Source organism: Jatropha curcas, chromosome 11 (assembly GCF_041381405.1).
Source record: "Jatropha curcas cultivar XTBG-Jc1 chromosome 11, XTBG_Jcur_1.0, whole genome shotgun sequence".
Taxonomy (NCBI): Eukaryota; Viridiplantae; Streptophyta; class Magnoliopsida; order Malpighiales; family Euphorbiaceae; genus Jatropha; species Jatropha curcas.
In genome coordinates, this window is record NC_143161.1 from 20,128,784 (window position 1) to 20,150,275 (window position 21,492).

Consider the following 21,492-nt stretch of genomic DNA (forward strand, 5'->3'; position numbering starts at 1 on the left):
AAATCGGAATCCCATGAAGACGTACTATCATCTTTATGTACAACCTTACCAACCTGTTAGTATTATAGGAGGATCTCACTGGCAGAAAATGGTTGTCTTAGTAGGTCGATCTACTATCACCCAAATTGAATCAGAGCCTCCAGGTGTTTTGGTTGTTGTACACTAAGTCCATGGTAATTCTTTTTTATCTCCATTATGGTATCGGTAGTCGTTGTAGCAACCCAGAAGGTATTTGATGCCCTACTTTTACTTGTTGACAAGCAAGAGATCAGGACACAAATTCTGTCACATCTTTCTTCATTCCAGCCCACCAATAATTATCTTTCAAATCTCAATACATTTTAATAGTACTTGGATGCACATTATAAGCGGCATAGTGGGCTTCATCTAAAATCTCCTTCCTAAGATTATCAACATTGGGTACACAGAGACGAGTACTATTTTTGAGTACCCCATCATCGTCTATCACAAAGTTCCCTGACCCACCAGTAGCTACTTCTTGCATAATTCTTTATAATTGTGGGTCTCTACTTTGTGCAGCTTTGATGCTATCAAAGAACATTGGTCTTACTCTGAAGTGACTCAATAAACAATTTGAAGTAGAAATTTCAAGTTCAAGGCCTCCATCAAGCATTTCATCCAATTCCCAGATTAACGGTCTCCTTTCCACTGAAATATGAGTTAAACTTCCCAAAGATTTCTGACTTAGAGCATCATCCACTACATTAGTTTTCCTAGCATGATATTGAATGGTACAATCATAATCCTTAAGGAACATCATCTAGAGCCTCTGTCTCAAATTTAGATCTCTCTGATCAAAAATATACTTCAAACTTTTATGATCAGTAAAGATCTCATATGACACACCATATAAGTAATATCTCCATATCTTCAATGCAAAAATGATGGCTGCCATTTCCAAATCATGAGTGGGATAATTTTGCTCATGCTTTTTCAATTGTCTAGAAGCATACGCAATAACCCAACCATGATGCATCAAGACACAACCAACCCCACTCTAGATGCATCACAAAACACAACATACCCTTCATTGCCTGATGGTAAGGCTAACACCGGAGCAGTGGCCAAACACTCTTTGAGCCTCTGGAGACTTGCTTCACAAGAATCAGACCATATGAACTTGGCGTTCTTCTGGGTTAGTCTTGTTAATGGAGCTGCTATTCTAGAAAAATCTTACACAAAACGACGGTAATAGCCAGCTAAACCTAAAAAACTAAACTTCTGTGACAGTAGTCGGTCTAGCTAGTTGATAACTGCCTCAACTTTCTTAGGATCAACCATGATTCCATCTTTAGATACCACATGGCCTACGAAATTCACATTTAGAAAACTTAGCGAATAACTGATGCTCCCTCGAAATTTGTAGCATAATCCATAGATGGTGCATATGTTTTGCTTCAGTTCTAGAATAAACTAGAATGTCATCAATGAACACAATCACAAACTGATCCAAGTAAGGCATGAACACATGGTTTATCAGGTCTATAAAAGCCATTGGAGCATTGGGGAGTCCGAATGATATAACTAGGAATTGATAATGACCATATCTAGTTCTGAAAGCCGTTTTAGGAATGTCTTGCTCTCTGATCTTCAGTTGATGATAACCAGATCTAAGGTCAACTTTGAGAAACAAGTAGCTCCTTGCAATTGATCGAAGAGATCATCAATCCTAGGAAGCGAATACTTGTTCTTCACCATCACCTTGTTCAACTGCCTATAATCAATACATAGGCGAAGAGAGCCATCTTTCTTTTTCACAAAAAGGACTGGAGCACTCCAAGGTGAAGTGCTTGGTCTAATAAAGCCGTTGTCCAACAATTTCTACAGCTGCTCCTTGAGCTCATTTAATTCTACAGGTGCCATCCTATAAGGCGGCATAGATATAGACTCTGTGCCGGGAACTAGATCAATGCAGAATTCAATTTCCTAATCTGGAGGAAGACCAGGTAATTCCTCTAGAAACACATCCAAGAACTCATTCACAATCGACGCATCTTCTGCTTTGTGAGTTTCCGCAATAGTATCCTTCACTAATGCCAAATACCCCTGGCAGCCCTTTTTCAACATCTTTGCCCTTAAAGCAGAAATTAAGTTGTAAGGAGCTATGCTTTTATCCACCCTGTAAATAAGCTTCTCACCATCTGGTAGATTAAAAGCAATTTCTTTCTTTTTACAGTGAACCACTGCATCATACCTTGCTAACCAATCCATACTCAAAATAACGTCGAAATCTATAACATCCAAAATAATTAAATTCGCAGGCAAGTCTTTACCCTCAATGACAATAGGTCAATCCAAAACGACAGCATTAGTGTGAACGGGTTCACTTAAAGGTGTTGATATCAACAAAGGAAAGTCTAACTAATCGGACACTCTATCTATTATTTTAGCGGTAAACTCAGGAGATATAAATGAATGGGTGGCACCAGGATCAAACAAAACTCATGCCTCAAATGAACAAATAGTAAGAATACCTGCCACCGCGGCGTTGGATGCCTGAGCATCCCCCTAGGTCAAATGGAAAAGTTGAGGTTGTCCTCCCGCAAATTGTGAAGCTTGTTCGGAACTTGGATCTCTGCCCCTACCAAAAGAATTACGGCCCTGCTGGCCTGTAAATCTCGAACCTGATGCAGAAGGTGTGGCAGTAGGGGTCTAGACACATTACTGCCAAAACCAGAACTATCTCCACTGCTAGAACTACCAGTATGAATACCCTTTCTCAGCCCAAATTTCTCCTTATCTTTCTTCTTACCAAGATTTCCTTTTCCTTGGAACTGAGAACCCAGAGACTACGTACCCATAGCAAAGGATCCACTCACCCCCGTACACTAAGATTCCCAAGTGGAGTTATAGTCCTACAACCTCTTCTACCTGAAGTCACCCCGTCAGAAATGTACTTAGTCTCCATCCGCCTAGTTGAATCAATCACAGCACTAAAGCCTTGCTCCCTCTGCTGAAATAAAGTAGCATATATTGCATTCAGCCCACTAATGAACCTATATATCTTAGTGCCTTGATCTGGTATAGATCCTGGAGCATATCTATTCAACTCTATAAATCTGGTGGCATACTCATCAATAGACATATCTCCCTGAACTAAGGACTCAAATTCTCTCATTTTGGCTTTCCTAGTTCCTTCTGGTACAAAGCGATTCATGAAAATAGTAGAAAACTACTGCCAAGACATCCCGATAATAGAAGGCTAAACACAATCTCTAAACCATATCTCCGTTATACCCTCCATCCTACGGCCTGCAAATACAATGGACCTCTCATCATCACAGCCTAACTCAACGCAAAACTCTCTGATTCTTACTAAAAATGAATGGGCATCCTCAGTCCCTGTGAACTTAGGTGGCTTATATCGAATAAATCTATCATAAAGAATATCATTAGCTACCCTCGGAACAAAGGGAGGTTGAGCCGACTGAAATGTCTGTGCTGTCGGATCGGGTATAGGAGGAGGCATCTTTTGTTGTTGCTGCTGAGACTGAAAGAATTGTTGTTGCTGCATCAACATGTTATTCATAGCAGCTATGGCCTATTGAAGTCCAATCATCAATGTGTTTACTTCCAGGGGGTTTCCAGCCATATTTTCATCATTTTGATTTCCCTGAACTGCTTAATCTTGATTAACTACATTTCTAGCAGTCTACCCCTTCGGCGTCTAGTTGGGGCCAAATGCCTGGAGGAAGCCTCATCTAGAGCCTCTCGCTTCTCATTATCAGATGCTCTTCTCCAAGTATTCACCATGCTGAAATTCAAAGCATAAAACAAAATTATAAAAGACATAACAAGTCCTATCCTACCAACATAAAATTCTATCCTTTAATCTAATTCTAATAATAATATGACTCTAAAGACGATCACGCTAGAATTTAAGAGGCAAGGGAAACTACATCAAGACATGACAGAAATCACTCCACAGTTACATCTAGAATTATAAATCTAAGCTCTAATACCAACTTTATCACGATCCAAAATCATGTGTCAGACCGACACTAGGGCCCGGGTAAGCTTAAGGCCCCCGAGGCTTGTAGTAAGCCTGAACAACAAAGTCCATACTCGCCAAACAAAACCCTAGGAACAGTAAGCCCATATTATCTTATATATATGTCTAGTAACCACATAATCTTAGCCCAATGGCAAACATCTTAAATGATACATAGTTCGGGACTATCCATAATACACCTCATTCATAATATAGGCTACTATTCATACATGCATTTAGGTAAATAATGAAAACATTCATGATGGATGAGCATACTCATTTTAATACATGACTAGGGATATATGAATCATACAACTGCGGAGTCAATAAAAATTAGAGATAATAAAAGTCTTCATAAATATTACATGTTTTAAGTAATTACTGAAATTAGAGATTTACTTCTATACGGAGAAGGATGCAGAGCTTTAGCCAAATCAACATGGATTCTACTTCTTTAAAAGCTAAAGAAGAGAAGAGTGGGTTTTGCAACTCAGTGAACAATAATAAACAATGCATACACAGACATTCACGAGAAATGCAGCCTAAAACACTAAAATAAATACACAACCAATCAAGTATATGACACAACATCAGCACCCCCAAGTAATTACATGTCACGCCTGACTTTAATCACCAGAGGAATTATCCGCTTTGGATCAAGCCAAATCCATCCCATACTAGATTGACAGGATCCGCACAGTTTTGTCCCGCAAGTGAAATGGAAAACTTCCCAAGAGGTCATCCATCCTAGGATTTCTGTTAAGCGAGCACGCTTAACTCTAGAGTTCTTCCAACTCTCCAGCAATTCCACCAAAAGGCACCTCCGACTCCCAGTGCCCACTGTATCACTATGGCCTCTACCTCTGCCTCTCAAAATAAAGGGAGCTGACCTCCCAACCTGTGGAGCTGAACTAGTTAAAGTCATAGGGTAGTCTTGAATCATATATTTTGTAGACCCACATCAGAAACATGCCCTTGAATACCTCCTACAAACCCAGGATGCCTCTTACCACACTATGCACACGTTGGAATATCGATCCATGCAGCACCTCCACCACCAGCAACAGACGTGGTCTGTGAAGCTGATCTACTTTAAGTGCCCTGACCGTGCCTCTAAACCGATGTAGACCAAGACTGTGGTGCACCTATATGATTCTTACTGCTCAACTGAGCCCCAAAAGTCTGACCAGATACCACTCCCTGAAACCTCTTCTGTTGACCCTGTTGTCTCCTAACCTATTGCTCGGTCCTAACCTCCTCAAGCTCTAATGCTGCCTTCACTAGGGAAGACAATGATGTATGAGGCTGAGCAACCAAATGCATTCTGTATTCATCATGCAAGCCTTTCCTGAAGAGCTTGCACCTATCCAACTCAGTAGGAATCATCTCTATAGGGTACCTACTCAACCGGATGAACTCTCTCTCACATTCTAACACATTCATCCTACCTTGCTTAAGCTCTAGAAACTTTGCCTTACGCTGATCAATATAGAGTTCTCCAATGTATTTCTGTCTAAACTCAGAAAGAAAGAAATTCCAAGTCCTTAGCGCAACACTAAATGTCCGTAATACTATCTCCCACCACTGATAAGCTTCCTCCTTCAATAAGGAAGTAGCACAAACCAAACTCTCTAGAGGTGAGCACTGCATCTGCTCCAATATTCTCTCTAAAGATTGAAGCAAATACTCTGTTGTTGAAGTCATATCATCCTTTCTACCCATGAACTCAATAGCTCCATATTTCCTCAGTTTCTCAATAGGGGAACGAACTGGAACAAGGGCTGAAGCAACTGGAGCCTGGGGAACAGCTCCCACTGCCTGCCTCAGAGCAGCAACCAACTGTTGAACAAACCTATCCTGACTATGCCCCACAGGACCTGCAGCAGCCTACCCCACCCTCGAGGCGTGCTCTGCATCAGAACCCATAGCACCACTAGCGGAATCACCAACAGGAATACCGACACTAGGAGGGACATAACTATCTACCTTCTCATCAGAAAGATGTTGAGACATCACGTAACTCCTACAAAGACCAAAAGGTTCGCATCAGAGAGAAGTTTCAAATCAAACTATTATGGCATGTATTTAACTTAAATTACTCGTACTCTCACTTCAAAACAGATAAATTCCTATACATATAGTCCTAGAACCGCCTAAACTTATGCTCTGATACCACCTGTCATGCTCGACTCTAATCACTAGAGGAATTGTCCGCTTTGGATCAAGCCGAATCCATCCCATACTGAATTGGCACGATTCGCAAGGTTTTGTCCCACATGTGAAATGGAAAACTTCCTAGGAGGTCACCCATCCTAGGATTTCTGTTAAGCGAGCACGCTTAACCCTGGAGCTCTTCCAACCAACTCTCTAGCCATTCAACCAAAAGACGCCTTTAATGATTAGTTTCTCACTTTTTGATATATGATTCGATTCATTCCTGTGTCCCACATTCCATTACCAATAGCTAGCCTGTCATCCTAGAAGCTCGTCAGGACCTTAACTCTACCCGCTCTCTTAGGATCGCTTTCCCCGGTCGAGATGTCACAGACCCACCAGCTTTCGCGTGGTTCGTCCTCAAACCATACATCTACTAAAGAGAATTCGGTTTGATCCAAAGCGGGCAATTCCTCTAGTGATTAGAGTCGGGTGTGACATATTGGTATCAGAGCCGGACCCCCTCCATTAGATGTAGAGTTCGAGGACGAACCACGCAGAAGCTAGTGGGCCTGTGACATCCCGACCCGGTAAAGCGATCCTAAGAGGGCGGGTAAAGTTAAGGTCCTAGCGAGCTTCTAGGATGGCAGGCGAGCTACGGGTAGTTGAATGTGGGACACAAGAATGAATCGAATCATATATCAAAAAGGGGGAAACGAATTATCAGAGGCGCGTTTTGGTGGGATGGCTGGAGAGTTGAAAGAACTCTAGGGTTAAGCGTGCTTGCTTAACAGAAATCCTAGGATGGATGTAACACCCACCGCCCAATCCCGAGAGACCCGACGGCAGGTGCCACATTCGGTGCCGAAAACATCATCCTAACTGACATAAAGATTATATAATCATATTATGAATTAGAAGTGACTTAGTATTCATAAATTTAGCAAATGATATTTTGTTATTAAAATGTATATTTATTTTATGAAAAACAATTTGGAAAGATGCTACAGAAAAACTGCAAGAGTTTACCTTAAGAACTTGGCTCACAAAAAATGTCCATATCAAAATGCTCCCAAATTCAACTCCAAACTCCCATTACTCCAAATTATCAACACAACACAACTACACGTCTCTAACTTCTTAACTTCATACATCCTCATTAGCATTTTAAAACTGTCATGCCCGACTCTAATCACCAGAGAAATTATCCGCTTTGGTTCAAGCCAAATCCATCCCATACTGGATTGGCAGCATCCGCAGCGGACAATTCCTCTGGTGATTAGAGTCGAGCGTGATAGTTGATATCAGAGCCTGGTTTAGGCGGTTCTAGGACTATGCGTATATATAGGAATTTATCTGTTTTGAAGTGAGAGTACGAGTAATTTAAGTTAAATACATGCCATATTGGTTTGTTTGATTTGAAACTTCTCTCTGATGCAAACCTTTTGGTCTTTGTAGGAGTTACATGATTTCTCAACGTCTTTCTGATGAGGAGGTAGATAGTTATGTCCCTCCTAATGCCAATATTCCTGTTGGTGATGCCACTAGTGATGCTATTGGTTCTGATGCGGAGCACGCCTTGAGGTGGGGCAGCCGGAGCTGTTTAGCAGTTGGTTGCTGCTCTGAGGCAGGCAGCCGGAGCTATTCCCCAGGCTCTAGTTGCTCCAGCCCCCGTTCCAGTTCGTCACCCTATTGAGAAATTGAGGAAATATAGAGTTGTTGAGTTCATGGGTAGAAAGGATGATATGGCTTTAGCGGCAGAGTATTGGCTTCAATCTTTAGAGAGGATATTGGAGCAGATGCAGTGCTCACCTCGAGATAGTTTGGTTTATGCCACTTCCTTATTGAAGGAGGAAGCTTATCAGTGGTGGGAGACAGTATCACGGACAGTTAGTGTTGAGCAGAGGACTTGAAATTTCTTTCTTTCTGAGTTCAGACAGAAATACATTGGAGAACTTTATATTGATCAGCGTAAGATAGAGTTTCTGGAGCTTAAGTAAGGCAGGATGACTGTGTCAGAATGTGAGTTTTCATCCGATTGAGTAGGTACGCTGCAGAGATGATTCCTATTGAGTTGGACAGGTGCAAGCGCTTCAGGAAAGGCTTGCATGATGAATACATAATGCATCTGGTTGCTCAACCTCATACATCATTGTCTTCCCTAGTGAAGGCAACATGTAATAGGCTAGGAGACAGTGAGGTCAACAAAAGAGGTTTCAAGAAGTAATATCTAGTCAGACTTCTAGGGCTCAGTCAAACAGTAAGAGACATAGAGGTGCACAACAGTCTCGGTCTAGACCGGTTCAGAGGCACGGTCAGGGCACTTGTAGTAGATCAGCTTCACAGACCACGTCTATTGCTAGTGGTGGAAGTGCTGCATGGATCGATGTTCCGACATGTGTACAGTGTGGTAAGAGGCATCCTAGGATTTGTAGAAGGTATTTTAGGGCATGTTTCCAAGGTGAGTTTACAGAACATATGATTCAAGACTGCCCTATGACTTTGACTAGTTCAGCTCCACGGGTTGGGAGGTCAGCTCCCTTTGTTCCGAGAGGCAGAGGTAGAGGTCGTAGTGATACAGTGGGACTGGGAGCCAAAGGGGGCTGACCTGCGGGACAAAACCGTGCGGATCTTGTCAATCCGGTATGGGATGGATTTGGCTTGATCCAAAGCGGACAATTCCTCTAGTAATTAGAGTCGAGCATGATAGTTGGTATCAGAGCCGGAACCCCTTCAATAGATGTATGGTTCGAGGACGAACAACGCGGAAGCTGGTGGGCCTGTGACATCCCGACCTGGCAAAGCAATCCTAAAAGGGCAGGTAGAGTTAAGGTCCTGGCGAGCTTCTAGGATGGCAGGCTAGCTATAGGTATTGGAATGTAAGACACAGGAATGAATCGAATCATATATCAAAAAGGAGAAAACTAATTATTAGAGGCGCCTTTTGGTGGAATGGCTGAAGAGTTTGAAGAACTTCAGGGTTAAGTGTGCTCGCTTAACAGAAATCCTAGGATAGGTGACGTCCTGAGAAGTTTCTCATTTCACCTGCGGGACAAAACTGTATGGACATGCCAATACAGTATGGGATGGACTCAGCTTGATCCAAAGCGAACAATTCCTCTGGTAATTAGAGTTGGGCGTGACAGTGTGGTATCGTGTATTTATGAACACTAACCTTAACACAAGCTTTAGTAAGCTTAAATTCAAGCTACTTCAGCTTTAGTTTTGCCTTTTGTCTTTGATAAAAGGCTCTCCAACCTCTACATGAAAAAAAACTCAAAATCAAAACAAAGAAAGCAAATAAAAGAAGAAATTGGAACATGATTAAACATGTTTATGCTAAAAGAAGAATCTAAATCCAAAAATGATGAAGTTAATCATCATAACACTTACTTGGCTCAAGTGGTAACTCTCCAAATTTCTTGAAATTAGTCACCAAAAATCACTTCTCTAGCTTAATTTTCTAAGGCTACTTACTTAACTCAAGTTAAATGGAGTAAATTTGGTGGATTAGCAAGTAGAAGTTGAAGAAAACAAAGAGAAGAAGGAAAACAAAGAGAAGAAGGAAAACAAAGAGGAGAAGAAGAGGAAGTTAACGTTAAAATGGAGAGGAAGAAGAAGAAAAAAAGTGTTGCCCAAATAATTGAGTTGACTTATATAAAGTAATCAAAGGGTGTTTTGGTCTTTGACCACAATTGAATGGCTAAGATTAAATCAACGATAATCTAATCTAATGGATAAAAATATTTTCCAATTAAATTCCTTCAAACTATTATTTATCTTCACAAAATTCTCAAATTTACTCCATAAAAATAATTCCTCAAATTTTCTTAATTAATATAAAACCATAATTCACTTTTCACTAATTATCTAGATTATCCAAAACTATTCATTCCTTACTTTCTACCTATAAAAATCATACATGCATCCTCCAAAAATGTTAAATAAAATATAAAACATATATAGAAATTTTTCCGGACCAAAATAGTACCGATTTTCGGACCGATTGTACTATTCACAGATCGGTGATACTATTCATAGACCAGTAAACTACTATTTCAAACACAAGAAAAATAGGGCGTTACAGCTCTCCCCCCTTAAAGAATTTCTTCCTCGAAATTCACCTGAAATAAACAATTAAGGATGTTGTCTCCTAATATCTTCACTTTTCCACGTAGCTTCCTTGGTCTTCTGGTTTCTCCAAAGAACCTTTACCAGCAATCACTAAAGTATGGGATGGATTCAACTGATCCAAAGTTGACAATTCCTCTGATGACTAGAGTTGGTCATGACATTACACCTTCAAGTAATCAAATAAGTTGAAGTTGGTCAGTGGCGTCACCGAAACCCCTGACGTGTCGTCCTCACGCATGGCTCGCCCTCCCAAACGTGTGCAATAATGAGCCGATCCCCATGTATGCTCGACCGGTCTAATCCTCACTTGACCAGCCTCTACTTTTTTTTATACTCTCTTTTCTTTTCCATACCAACAGCCGGCCACACTGTGAGTTTTTATATTATATATCATCAGATGCACACACGGGCGCAAATCTCCCTATACATGGCCGACGATATCGTAGACTGCCCTCACAAACCCATGATAACCCACTTAATCTCAATTCCATAAAAACAAGGCACAATAATTTTCACAGCACAAGTAATCAAACAATTAATTCAACATAATACGCCGAACCAATCCTTAATACACAAACATAAAAGTATAATAATATAATAATAATAAATAAAATAATAGTATACATATAAAAATAAATACTTAGTTATTTCTTTATATATATATATATATATATATATATATATATATATATATATACATTTCTTTGTAAAATAAATGATATGCGTATGCAATTATGATATGCGCTATTTATTATTACTCACAGTGATAGAGAATAGAAGAAGCTCTAAATCAAATTTAAGAAATTTAAGAATGCAAGGAAGAATTAAATCAGATAAGACTCATTTAATAAAGAAATAAAGACTTAATCTAATAAGTTATCTACTAATCTAATTACTATAACTAGACTAGATTCTAGTGAAATTTCGGCAGCATCTCCCTTGAAAATTGGACTATCTACCTGTTTAAATATCAATAATGTCATAAACAATATTAACTCAATCTACACAGCCCCTCTCTCGGACAATCAATTAATCAAGTTCACATCCTCCTTTTAACCTCAACATCAACATTCAACTAATACAACCGTTTTACATAAACTTAACTTCCATCATTAATTTACAAATTAAATAACTTTCAATTTGTCTCAATAACATCATTAACCATCCTTTAATCATTTACAACAATTTTTTATTAGTCACTAAGAAACCATGGTCCCATTAACTTATAATTTAATAAATGCATCTTCAAGCAACCCAATTCACAACTTAAATAGATACCAAAACCAACAAATATGAAAACATCGAATATATACTTATCCATTTCATATTAACTTATTAAAAGAACATAAGATATTTAAATATGTTCCTTAACTTAGCCTTATTTACTATGCACAAATAACTCATACCATACTTAAATATAATTCAACTAAAGTTCCATAAATTTTTTCCTCTATTTGTCATCAAAATACCAATTCTAGATTTAGTTAAAAAAAAAAAAAAAACAAAAACCACAGTCAAATTGTTTATCTAGCAAGAATAATATTATTGAATAATAACTAACATTAGCTCAAGTATTAGTAACAATAATAGCTGTTATATTTAGGCTATGCCTATATCTAGACTAAACTGATCTTGTTTATGCTAAATTCTATACATAAGATTAGCTAGCAATTACCTTAAATTGAAGCATCAATTTGTTTCTCAAAATTTAAATACTAGAATCATGGGACTAAGGTATGTAATTCTGCAATAATTTGAATTATAATTTCAAATCCTCCATTTTGATAAAAGCTCTTAAACCAGTCTCAGAAAGATTAAAAATTTTGCTTACGCTGTAGCAATTCTCAATGGAAATTAAATTTTTCCGAGTAAAATGATCGGAATTTGCACTACTGCCCCAAATCCTATTCTACCGGTGTTAGCTTGGCCTGAGCTGGTGAGGATCGTGGCCGATGAGGTCGCTAGAGGCGTTAGAAGTTGTAATCCGGAAGCCCTTGACTGGTTTCGCCGGAAAGCTGTAGAGAAGCAACGAGTTGACTGTCCCAACGCAACAGATTGCGAAAGCAGCTCCTCGTGTTGCTGCTCCAGTCGAAACAGAAGAGAGAGAGCGAGAAAGGGAGGGATCGTAGCTTTGTCGCCAACAGCTGGAACTGGAGTCGCCGGAAAGTCGTAGAGGAGGCGCGATTTTCCGATCACGAACTTGCAGGTTCCTGCGAAAACTGCGCTAGTCGCGCTAGCCCGAGACAACAAAGAAGAGAGAGAGAGAGAGAGAGAGAGAGAGAGAGAGAGAGAGAGAGAGCGGCAAGGGGATTGTGGCGGCTGAAGGAGGTGGTGCTAGTCTCAGGCGATCGGGAAAACGAAAATAAACGTTAGGGGAAGGTCTGAAGTCGGTGCTAAAGGGGAAAGATGGGTTTCTAGAATAATCTTGCTTAGGTTTTTGCAAATGATTGGTTTCAAATCAGATTTGGTTCGGTTCAAATCATGATTTTTATGTGATTTTTGATTTTTCAATTGGTTTTCTATTAGCTTTCATTGGTTAAAGTTTGCTTCAACTATATAAAATATATATTTACAATTAATTGGTTAAATAAATTCAGATAGCGTTAACTATTCGATTCTTAAAAATGATAACTTTTATAGTACCATTGGCTAATGAATAATAATTAAATTTTTAAATAATGAATTTTCGAAAATATAATTTCGAATCGTTTCAACTGTCCATGGTGATGCGACCACCGTTGGACCGTGCCCTGGCCGAGCAGGCATCGTCGGTGGTTGGGTATGGTGGTGCGATGGAACATTTTTGGTTTTGGAAGAAAATGATACAAAAGTTTGTTTTGGTCCCTGACTGTTTTCCAGTTATTCAGTTAGATCCAAATCTGTTTTAATTTGTTTCAATTAAGTTTTCAAATTAATTTTAATTGGATATTTTATTAATTTGGAATTAATTAAATTATAAGGGGCATTAAAATTAATTTTTAGCAAATTAAAATTGATTTTAGAATATTTTCTAATTTAGTTAGAAAAGAAAATTAAAAGAGTTTAGTCCGTAATAAAATTATTTAGTAAATTAATTCCTAATTAGATTAGAAAATAAATTGACTGGTTTAATTGTTTGTTAATTCTAATATGATTAGAGTTAGTAAAATTAATTTATAAAATAATTTTATTCTAAAATTATTTTTCATAAGATTTGATATATGAATAAAATTGTTTTATTCATAAATTGATTTTGAAAAACATCAAATATGAAATTTTAATTTTTAAAATTTTAACTTCAGCACGTAAGATCAATAATTAATTTAATATTAAATAGTATTTATAATATGATTATGCATGATGGATGATCATGGACATTAGAAAAATCTATGTGATTGGCTTTATTATATTTGATTGAATAGTTTATGTAACTTTAAATAGGGCCTACATGTCCCGATTCTCTTTTATTTTGGGTTGTAAAATTTCTTATTTATTTCATTCAATTATGTTGTAGTTAGATAATTAGAATATGTAAATAGGATATTGTTTTGTAACCTAAGAAGAAAAGGAGAATTGAAGAAATTACATGGAGCATTGAAGAATCCGAGCCAAGAAGCTACTATTGGGACTTATGAAGATCTAAGAAGTTGCTACCTAGGATTTTTTTGCCATCTAATTTCCTTAATGATCTAAGGGAATTAGTTTTAGAAATGTCCATAATCATCCGATTAGAATGACATGTTAAGGGTGTATATTATGTATGTATGATATATGATATGACCATCATGCCAAAGCATGAAACTTGCGATTAAAATTTAATTAATAAATTCCTTATTAAAATTTTAAGTATATATTAAGATATGATTGATTGCCACCCATTGTTATAGCATGAAAACCAAAGCTCCCTTACAATTGACTAGTTGGGCAAACCCAAGGTTGATTGTAATCGAACATGTTTAATGCTATCAAATATCTTGAACAATGATTTTACTTAACTAATTTATTTGATTTGGATGAGCAAACTCATTATCAAATAAGATTAGGGCAAAGGTTAGGCGAAACGTAATTGATATGTTTAGACAAAGAGTTGTCACCTAATTGATCTGAGAGTCACATAAAGATGTGATTGATAAGCTATGTAATCTACATAAATTGATTCAATATAACTTGTCGGGAAAATCCAAGATTATATGGGTTAATTGGGATCTTAGCCTACTAGGAGATCTAAACGCTGGATTTCCCGAATTAATAGAAAGACTATTAATTTGAATAAAATAGTGGGAGACTTAAATTAAAATTAAAGACCTTATTTAATTTAGTATTGTATGATATTAATATTTGAAATCTCTATATTTGTAGATCAATTATCATAATGAGTAATAACCTATGTCTGCGTAGCATACTAGATGCTAATAAACTGACTGGACCAAAATTTATTGAGTGGTATCGCAATCTGAGAATGGATCTCAAGCAAGAGAAGAGGTTATATGTCCTTGATAAGAACAAACCTGATATTCCCGCTGATAATGCTATTGAAGAAGAAAGGAATAACTTCATTCGTCATACTGATGATGACAAGCAAGCAACATGTGTGATGTTAGCCAGCATGAGTTCTAAACTTCAAAAGCAACATGAGAAAATAGATTCTCGCATCATTATCTTGCATCTCAGGGAGCTGTTTGACTCCCAAGGTAGGTCTGATAGGTATGAGAGCTCTAAGGAATTGTTCCGTTGTAAGATGGTAGAAGGCTCTTCAGTTTGTGTTCACGTTCTGAAGATGATTGGCTATATTGAAAAATTGGGCCAATTGGGCATTGCCATGGACCATGAGCTGAGTATTGACTTAGTTTCATAGTCCTTACCACCCAGCTATTCACATTTCATTTTTAATTTTAACATGCTTACCACTGCTGAAGGAGCCCTTAAGAAGGATACAACTCCTATATCCTTCTAGTTCAGTCTTCTAAGGCTAAGAATAAGCCCAAGAAGAAGCAGAATAAGAAGGCACTGAAGCCTAATGGAGGTGTGACTGTAGAAAAGGGTACGTGCCACCACTGTGGCAAAGATGGCCACTAGAGGAGGAACTGTAAGGAATATCTTACAACTGTGAAAGCAAAGAAGCTTGCAGAAGCTTCTACTTCAGGTATGTTTATGATTGAAATTAATCCTTCTATTTTTAGTTCTTAGGTATTAGATACCTAATATGATTGTCATATTAATAACATGCAGGAACTAAAGAAAAGTAGAAAATTGAGGCAAGATGGACCTACGTATAGCCTGTGGAGCAAGCTACATTAGCTGTAGAAACATATTTTGGCTTAGTATTAGAATTAAATAATTGTTATTTTATTTTAGTGCTTAGTAGAAACATTGTTTCAGTTTCGTGTTAAGTTTTGAATAATGGATTCAAATTTTATTAGTGAGAATAATAGTTTTTCTTTTTAATAATAAAGATATTTTTTATGGAACTGAAATCAATATAGATGATTTATATAATGTTTATATTGATTGACTCCTCATCAACATAAACTGTAAGAAGTTTAAAATAGATAATAAAACTTATCTTACCTTTAGCATCATAGACATGTTCACATTAGAGAAACAAAAATCATTAAGTTGCATAAAGAAGGTTACTTTGAACCTTTTTGATTATGAAGCATATGAAACTTGTGAATTCTGTTTAATGAGTAAAACAGTTAAAACACCTTTTACGTGAAAAGGTGAAAGGTCAAAAGAATTATTGGACCTATTACATTCAGATATATGTGGACCAATTATTTTCCAAGCCATAGGTGGATGTGAATGTTTTATTATATTTACTGATGACTATACTAGATATGGTTGTGTGTATATGTAACGAAACACAAATCTGAATTTTTTTTTTTTTTTTGAAAAATTCAAGGAATTCAAAATTGAAGTTGAGAAACTAACTAAAAGTATTAAAACACTTGGATCCGATCGACGCAAAAAATACTTAAGCTAAGCGTTTTGAGATTATCTATTATAAAATGTGAATTGTATCTTATTAGATATAGTACAATCCATGATGAGTCTTGCAGAATTATTTTCATCCTTTTGAGGATATGCCTTAATAATGTGATCTACCTTCTAAATTGAGTTCCATCCAAATATGTTAATAAAATTCATATAAGATGTGGGCCAACACACTTATGTGAAGCATTTGAGATTTGATAAGCTATGAGCTAAATCAGATAAATGTAAGTTTGTGGGATATCTAAAAAAAAATTATTGGATATTATTTCAACCATCTTGTTGAGAGAAAAATATTTATCTCAAAACATGCTACCTTTCTAGAAAAGGTATTTATCCTTAAAGGAAGCAGTGGGAGCTAGCTGGTAGAACTTGTAAAAGTTCAAGAACCTCAAATATACATTAAAAATGGAACTAGAACAAAAGATTGTTACATTAGATTAATAGTTAAAATACATTGGTTAAAGAACCACAGCGTAAATTTGATAGGATGAGTCGTGCTCCTACAAAGGTTGGACCTTCTTGTGGAGACTCGAACCTAACAAATATAAAGAGAAATGTTCGACATTTACTTGCAATTGCAGCGTATTATGTTTAGAAATTTATCATATTGATGTCAAAATTGCATTCTTAAATAGCAAATCTAATGATTTTTGAATCAAAAGAATTTCCTAATATAGCATGCAGACTGCAAAAGTCCATTAGTAGACTTAAGCAAGCCTTTGTGGAATGAGAACATCCGTTTTAATGAAATAATCAAATAGTTTGATTACATTAAAAATGTGAATGATCTTTGTGTGTATAAGAAGGTCAGTGGGAGTGGAATGATATTTCTTATTTTGTATGTTAATAACATATTAATAATAGGAAATTACATTCTACTACTCTAAAATCTATAAGGATAGATTCGATAGGCTCCTAGGATTATCTCAATCCACATATATTGATAAAATGCTAAAATAATTTAGCATGGAGGAATCCAAAATAGGATACCTACTTATATATCAATCTGATCCGGATGAAAGTCACTGGACTGCTGTTAAAACTATCCTTAAGTATTTAAAAATAAGTAAGAATATTTTTCAGTTATGGAGAAACTAATGAACTAAGATTAATGGATATATTGATGCCATAGGATAAAACACATGGGTAATTGGCTTTAGTGCAAGTGGGAGATTGTTAGTTATATGTCCTATAGCCAATTTGATTGGTTATATTTGTGGGTCCCATATATGTATGCACAACCCAAGAGGGGGGTTGAATTGGATTTTCTAAAACTAAAAATTTAACTTTCAAAAGCAAAATCAGAATTCTGTTGTAGCGGAAATAGAATGCATTTGTGAGAGTAAGTTATTGAGATTAGAACTTCCTCACAAAGCTCTAAGCAGAAAATAAAAAGACTTTGTAAATATCAGCTATTGATTAGAACTGCTTCACAATATCTTAATCAATTTCAAAACTACTTTTTTGAAGGAAAGTTATCTTAATCAATTATATGGTTGAGTTTTTAAAATGCAAGAGCTTCCCCTTATTTTCAAAAAGAGTCCCCTTTACACACCTCTCAATGCCTATTTATAGGCAAACGAGGGTGGGTGGCCCCATTTTAGGGTTGATGTGGCAAAAAGCCAATGTTGAACCCTGCAACGGGACCCAGCCCACTTTTATAAAATCAGACCAGGTGGCACGCAAAATGAGGTGGTGCAATGGAAAGTATGTCAGGCGAACCCGACGCGCTTCCAAGGCACGGTTTCGTCACGAAATGCCTGGTAACCCGAAAAGATAAAAGTGGTTAAACACATCAATAATCTTAGACACGGACCATTGGTCCAAAAAACAAGGTGATCGGAAATCCGGATCCAATTTTATGTAAAAAAACGGTGAATCATCACTGAACCTTTTAGGGCAAAATTTAAGCGTCTATAGTTTGCCCCCACTTTGATAATATTTTTTTTTTCAAGAAAAATATCATCAAAATGTAAAGTAGACACGTAAGTAAGAAAATACTTACCTGGTTTGTGTGAAATGCACGGCTTCAGTGGATGAAGTGCACCATCTTGGCAACTTTGGGAGGTTGTCCTTCCAGTGGTGAAAGGCGGAATGTGATGCACCACACGGCCAGCTTTAACTAGGGATACTTCGATCAGCCCAGTATCATTACGGCATTTGACGGTGGGTGAATTGCTTCAGGGTGGCTTTTGACGACTTCTACACCTTCAGGGTGGCTTTTAACTGGTGATATTTCGATAAACCAGTACCATTACGGCATTTGACGGTGGCGAATTGCGTCAGGGTGGCTTTTAACCGGTAATATTTCGATCAACCAGTACCATTACGGCATTTGACGGTGGCCAATTGCGTCAGGGTGGCTTTTAACGACTTCTGCGACTATCTTGCGCCAGTTGGGGGCTTTAAGTTGATAATGCTCCACTTCGGAAGATTGACCTTTCCGAAGGGGAGAAGCGAAATGAGATGCACCACATAGGACAGCTTCAGGGGTGCGCCAGTTTAGATAACTTCAACGGATGAATGAGTACGATACTTTGATCAACCCGATTTTTGAAATGCTCCATTTCGGGAGATTAACCTTCGGACGGTGAGAGGTGGAATGAAATATGCCACATAGGACGGCCTCAGGGGTGCGCCACTTCGGACGGCTTCAACGGATGAATGATTACGACACTTCGGTCGACCCGATTTCTGAAATGCTCCACTTCGGGAGGTTGTCCCTCGCATGGTGAGAGGCGGAATGAAATGCGCCAGACAAGACGGCTTCAGGGGTGCGCTACTTTGGACGACTTCAACGAATGAATGAGTACCACATTTCAGTCGACCCGATTTTTGAAATGCTCCACTTCAGGAGGTTATCCTTCGGATGGTGAGAGATGGAATGAAATGAGCCACACAGGACGGCTTTAGGGGCGCACCACTTCAGACGGCTTCAACGGATGAATGAGTACGACATTTCGAACGCTGCGGTTTCTAAAATGCTCTACTTTGGGAGGTGGGCCACTTCGGACGACTTGGGGAATGCTCCAGTTGGGGAGATGCGCCATTTCGGGAGGTGCGCCACTTCAGACAGCTTTGAGAAAGCTCCACTTCGGGAGGTGCGCCACTTCAGATGACTTTGAGAAAGATCCACTTTGGGAGATGCGCCACTTCAGACGACTTAGGAAAAACTGCACTTCGGGAGGTGCGCCACTTCGGACGGCTTAGGGAAACTTCCACTTTGGGAGGTGCGCCACTTCGGATGGCTTAAGGAGAGCTCAACTTCGGGAGGTGCACCACCCAAAGTGGCTTAAGGGATGTGCCACTTCGGACGGATTAGGTTCTAAAATGCTCCGCTCGGGAGAAGTACCTCCATAACAACTCTTGCAATACAAGGGAAGAGGCTCTCCGGTCAATTATGGTTAGAAATTTTGTGATTAGGCTCGGAAAAGCATGCGCGTGTGGCACGTTATTTTAGCATAAATATGGGTGATTGTGCATAAAAATGCGTGATTTCACGTGGACTCAAGCGAATTCGTGCGTGTGTGTGTGTGAATTCCCGTGAGTGTGAATTTGTGTGTATTTTATTAGAAATTATGTCGCGACACGCAAAACAACGCGATTTACTTGTGGCCAATGGTGTGTTGCCCCTGCTTAGGCGGCTAGCTGTTGACGGGTTACCGACTAAGCATGAGAGCTGGATGCAGCAAGTGGATCTTCGGGCTTAAAGGCTTAAGTTGGGCCTTAAAGCCCATTATTCTTTATAAAAGGTAAAAGTGACACTCATTTGTCACTTTCAACCTAACTTTTAAATTTCTTCTCCCTCAAATTCTCTCTTTTCTAACTAGGGGAGAGAGAGAGAGAGAGAGAGAAAGAGAGAGGGAGAGAGAGAAAGAGAGAGGGCGAGAGAGAATATGTTGAGCAACCTAGAGAGAGAAGAAAGAAAAAGAAAAGAAGTCTAGGGTTTCTAAACCATTCCGGTTCAATTCGAACCAGTTTGGTCCAACTCAGCGATTTAGCCTAGTTTTCATTTGATTTAAAGGTTTTTCATCCGGTATGAGGATTCCAACTAATTTACGGATCTGGTTTAACAATAATAAAATATTTTCTTTTAAATTTTATTGTATAATTCAATTATTTTAAATTAAAAATTAAATTTTTAAATGAAAAATCTATGAAATTTTATTTTTGGGTTATTTCACCTAATGGGTAGATCGAATCTAGGTTTTATGGTCAATAAAATTATACATAATAATCGATAATAGTAGTAATAGCATCACCAAAATTTTTCCATCTTTATATATATTACGATAGATATTACTAATACTATATATATATATATATATATATATATATATATATATATATATAGACACATGAATAAATTGTAATAGTAATACTACGTATATTGATATACGAATAAATTGTAATAGTAATACTATATATATAATAATATGAATAAATTGTGATATATATAGTAATATGAATAAATTCAGTGTGCAAAAATTGCAAAATTGAGGTGATAATATTATAGATTATATTACAAATTATATAGTTTTATAGATTATTATTATTGTTATTGTTATTATTATTATTATTATTATTATTATTATATAAGTCCATAAATTAGAACTAATATATGGCATGGATAGAGGATTTAGATGAGCCGACTCGAGTTGAACCTGCCAAGCTCGAAGCTCGGCTCGATAAAATTTAGTTCGGCTCAAAAATCAATGAGCCTGAAAATTTAGGCTCGAGCTCGACTTGAGACTCGAGTTTAACTCACAAAATTTTAAGCTCGAGGCTCGAGTAATCTAAAATAATATTATATATATGTATATATAAAAGCTCGATAAGGCTCAACAGACTTTCGAGCTGAACATCATTAGATTCGAGCCAGGTCGTTTGCTAAATGAATAGGCTCGAGCCCAAGTTCGATTCGAGCTGAGCTTTTCGAACCGAATTCAAATAATTCGTAAGTCAGCTCGACTCATTTATACCTCTAGCCTTGAATATTCCCCCGCACAACCGAAGAAAAATTGGAAGCTGAATTGTGATGTATTAATCACAGCCCCCTTTTCAAGTGATTTCCCCCCTTTCCTGAAGCTTTGCTGAAATCATGTATTTTTCCAGCTCATCCCACACGCTGCAATTACTTTTTTGTCCTCCATTTCTTTTAATGCATCTCAATCGTATACCTATTGTATACCTCTTTGATTTCGTTATCCGATGACCCC

General features: G+C 37.7%; 1 protein-coding gene across 1 annotated transcript; it reads left to right on the plus strand.

Moving 5' to 3' along the window:
- The first annotated feature begins 14,651 nt into the window (after positions 1–14,651).
- Positions 14,652–15,134, plus strand: LOC119371108 (uncharacterized). The gene has a single exon (XM_037640663.1). It carries the CDS (start codon positions 14,652–14,654, stop codon positions 15,132–15,134), a length of 483 nt encoding a protein of 160 aa, XP_037496591.1.
- The last annotated feature ends 6,358 nt before the right edge of the window (positions 15,135–21,492 follow it).

What these genes read in the sequence shown, in the direction of transcription:
- LOC119371108 (XM_037640663.1), top strand. Translation starts at nt 14,652, where the DNA reads ATGAGTAATAACCTATGTCTGCGTAGCATACTAGATGCTAATAAACTG.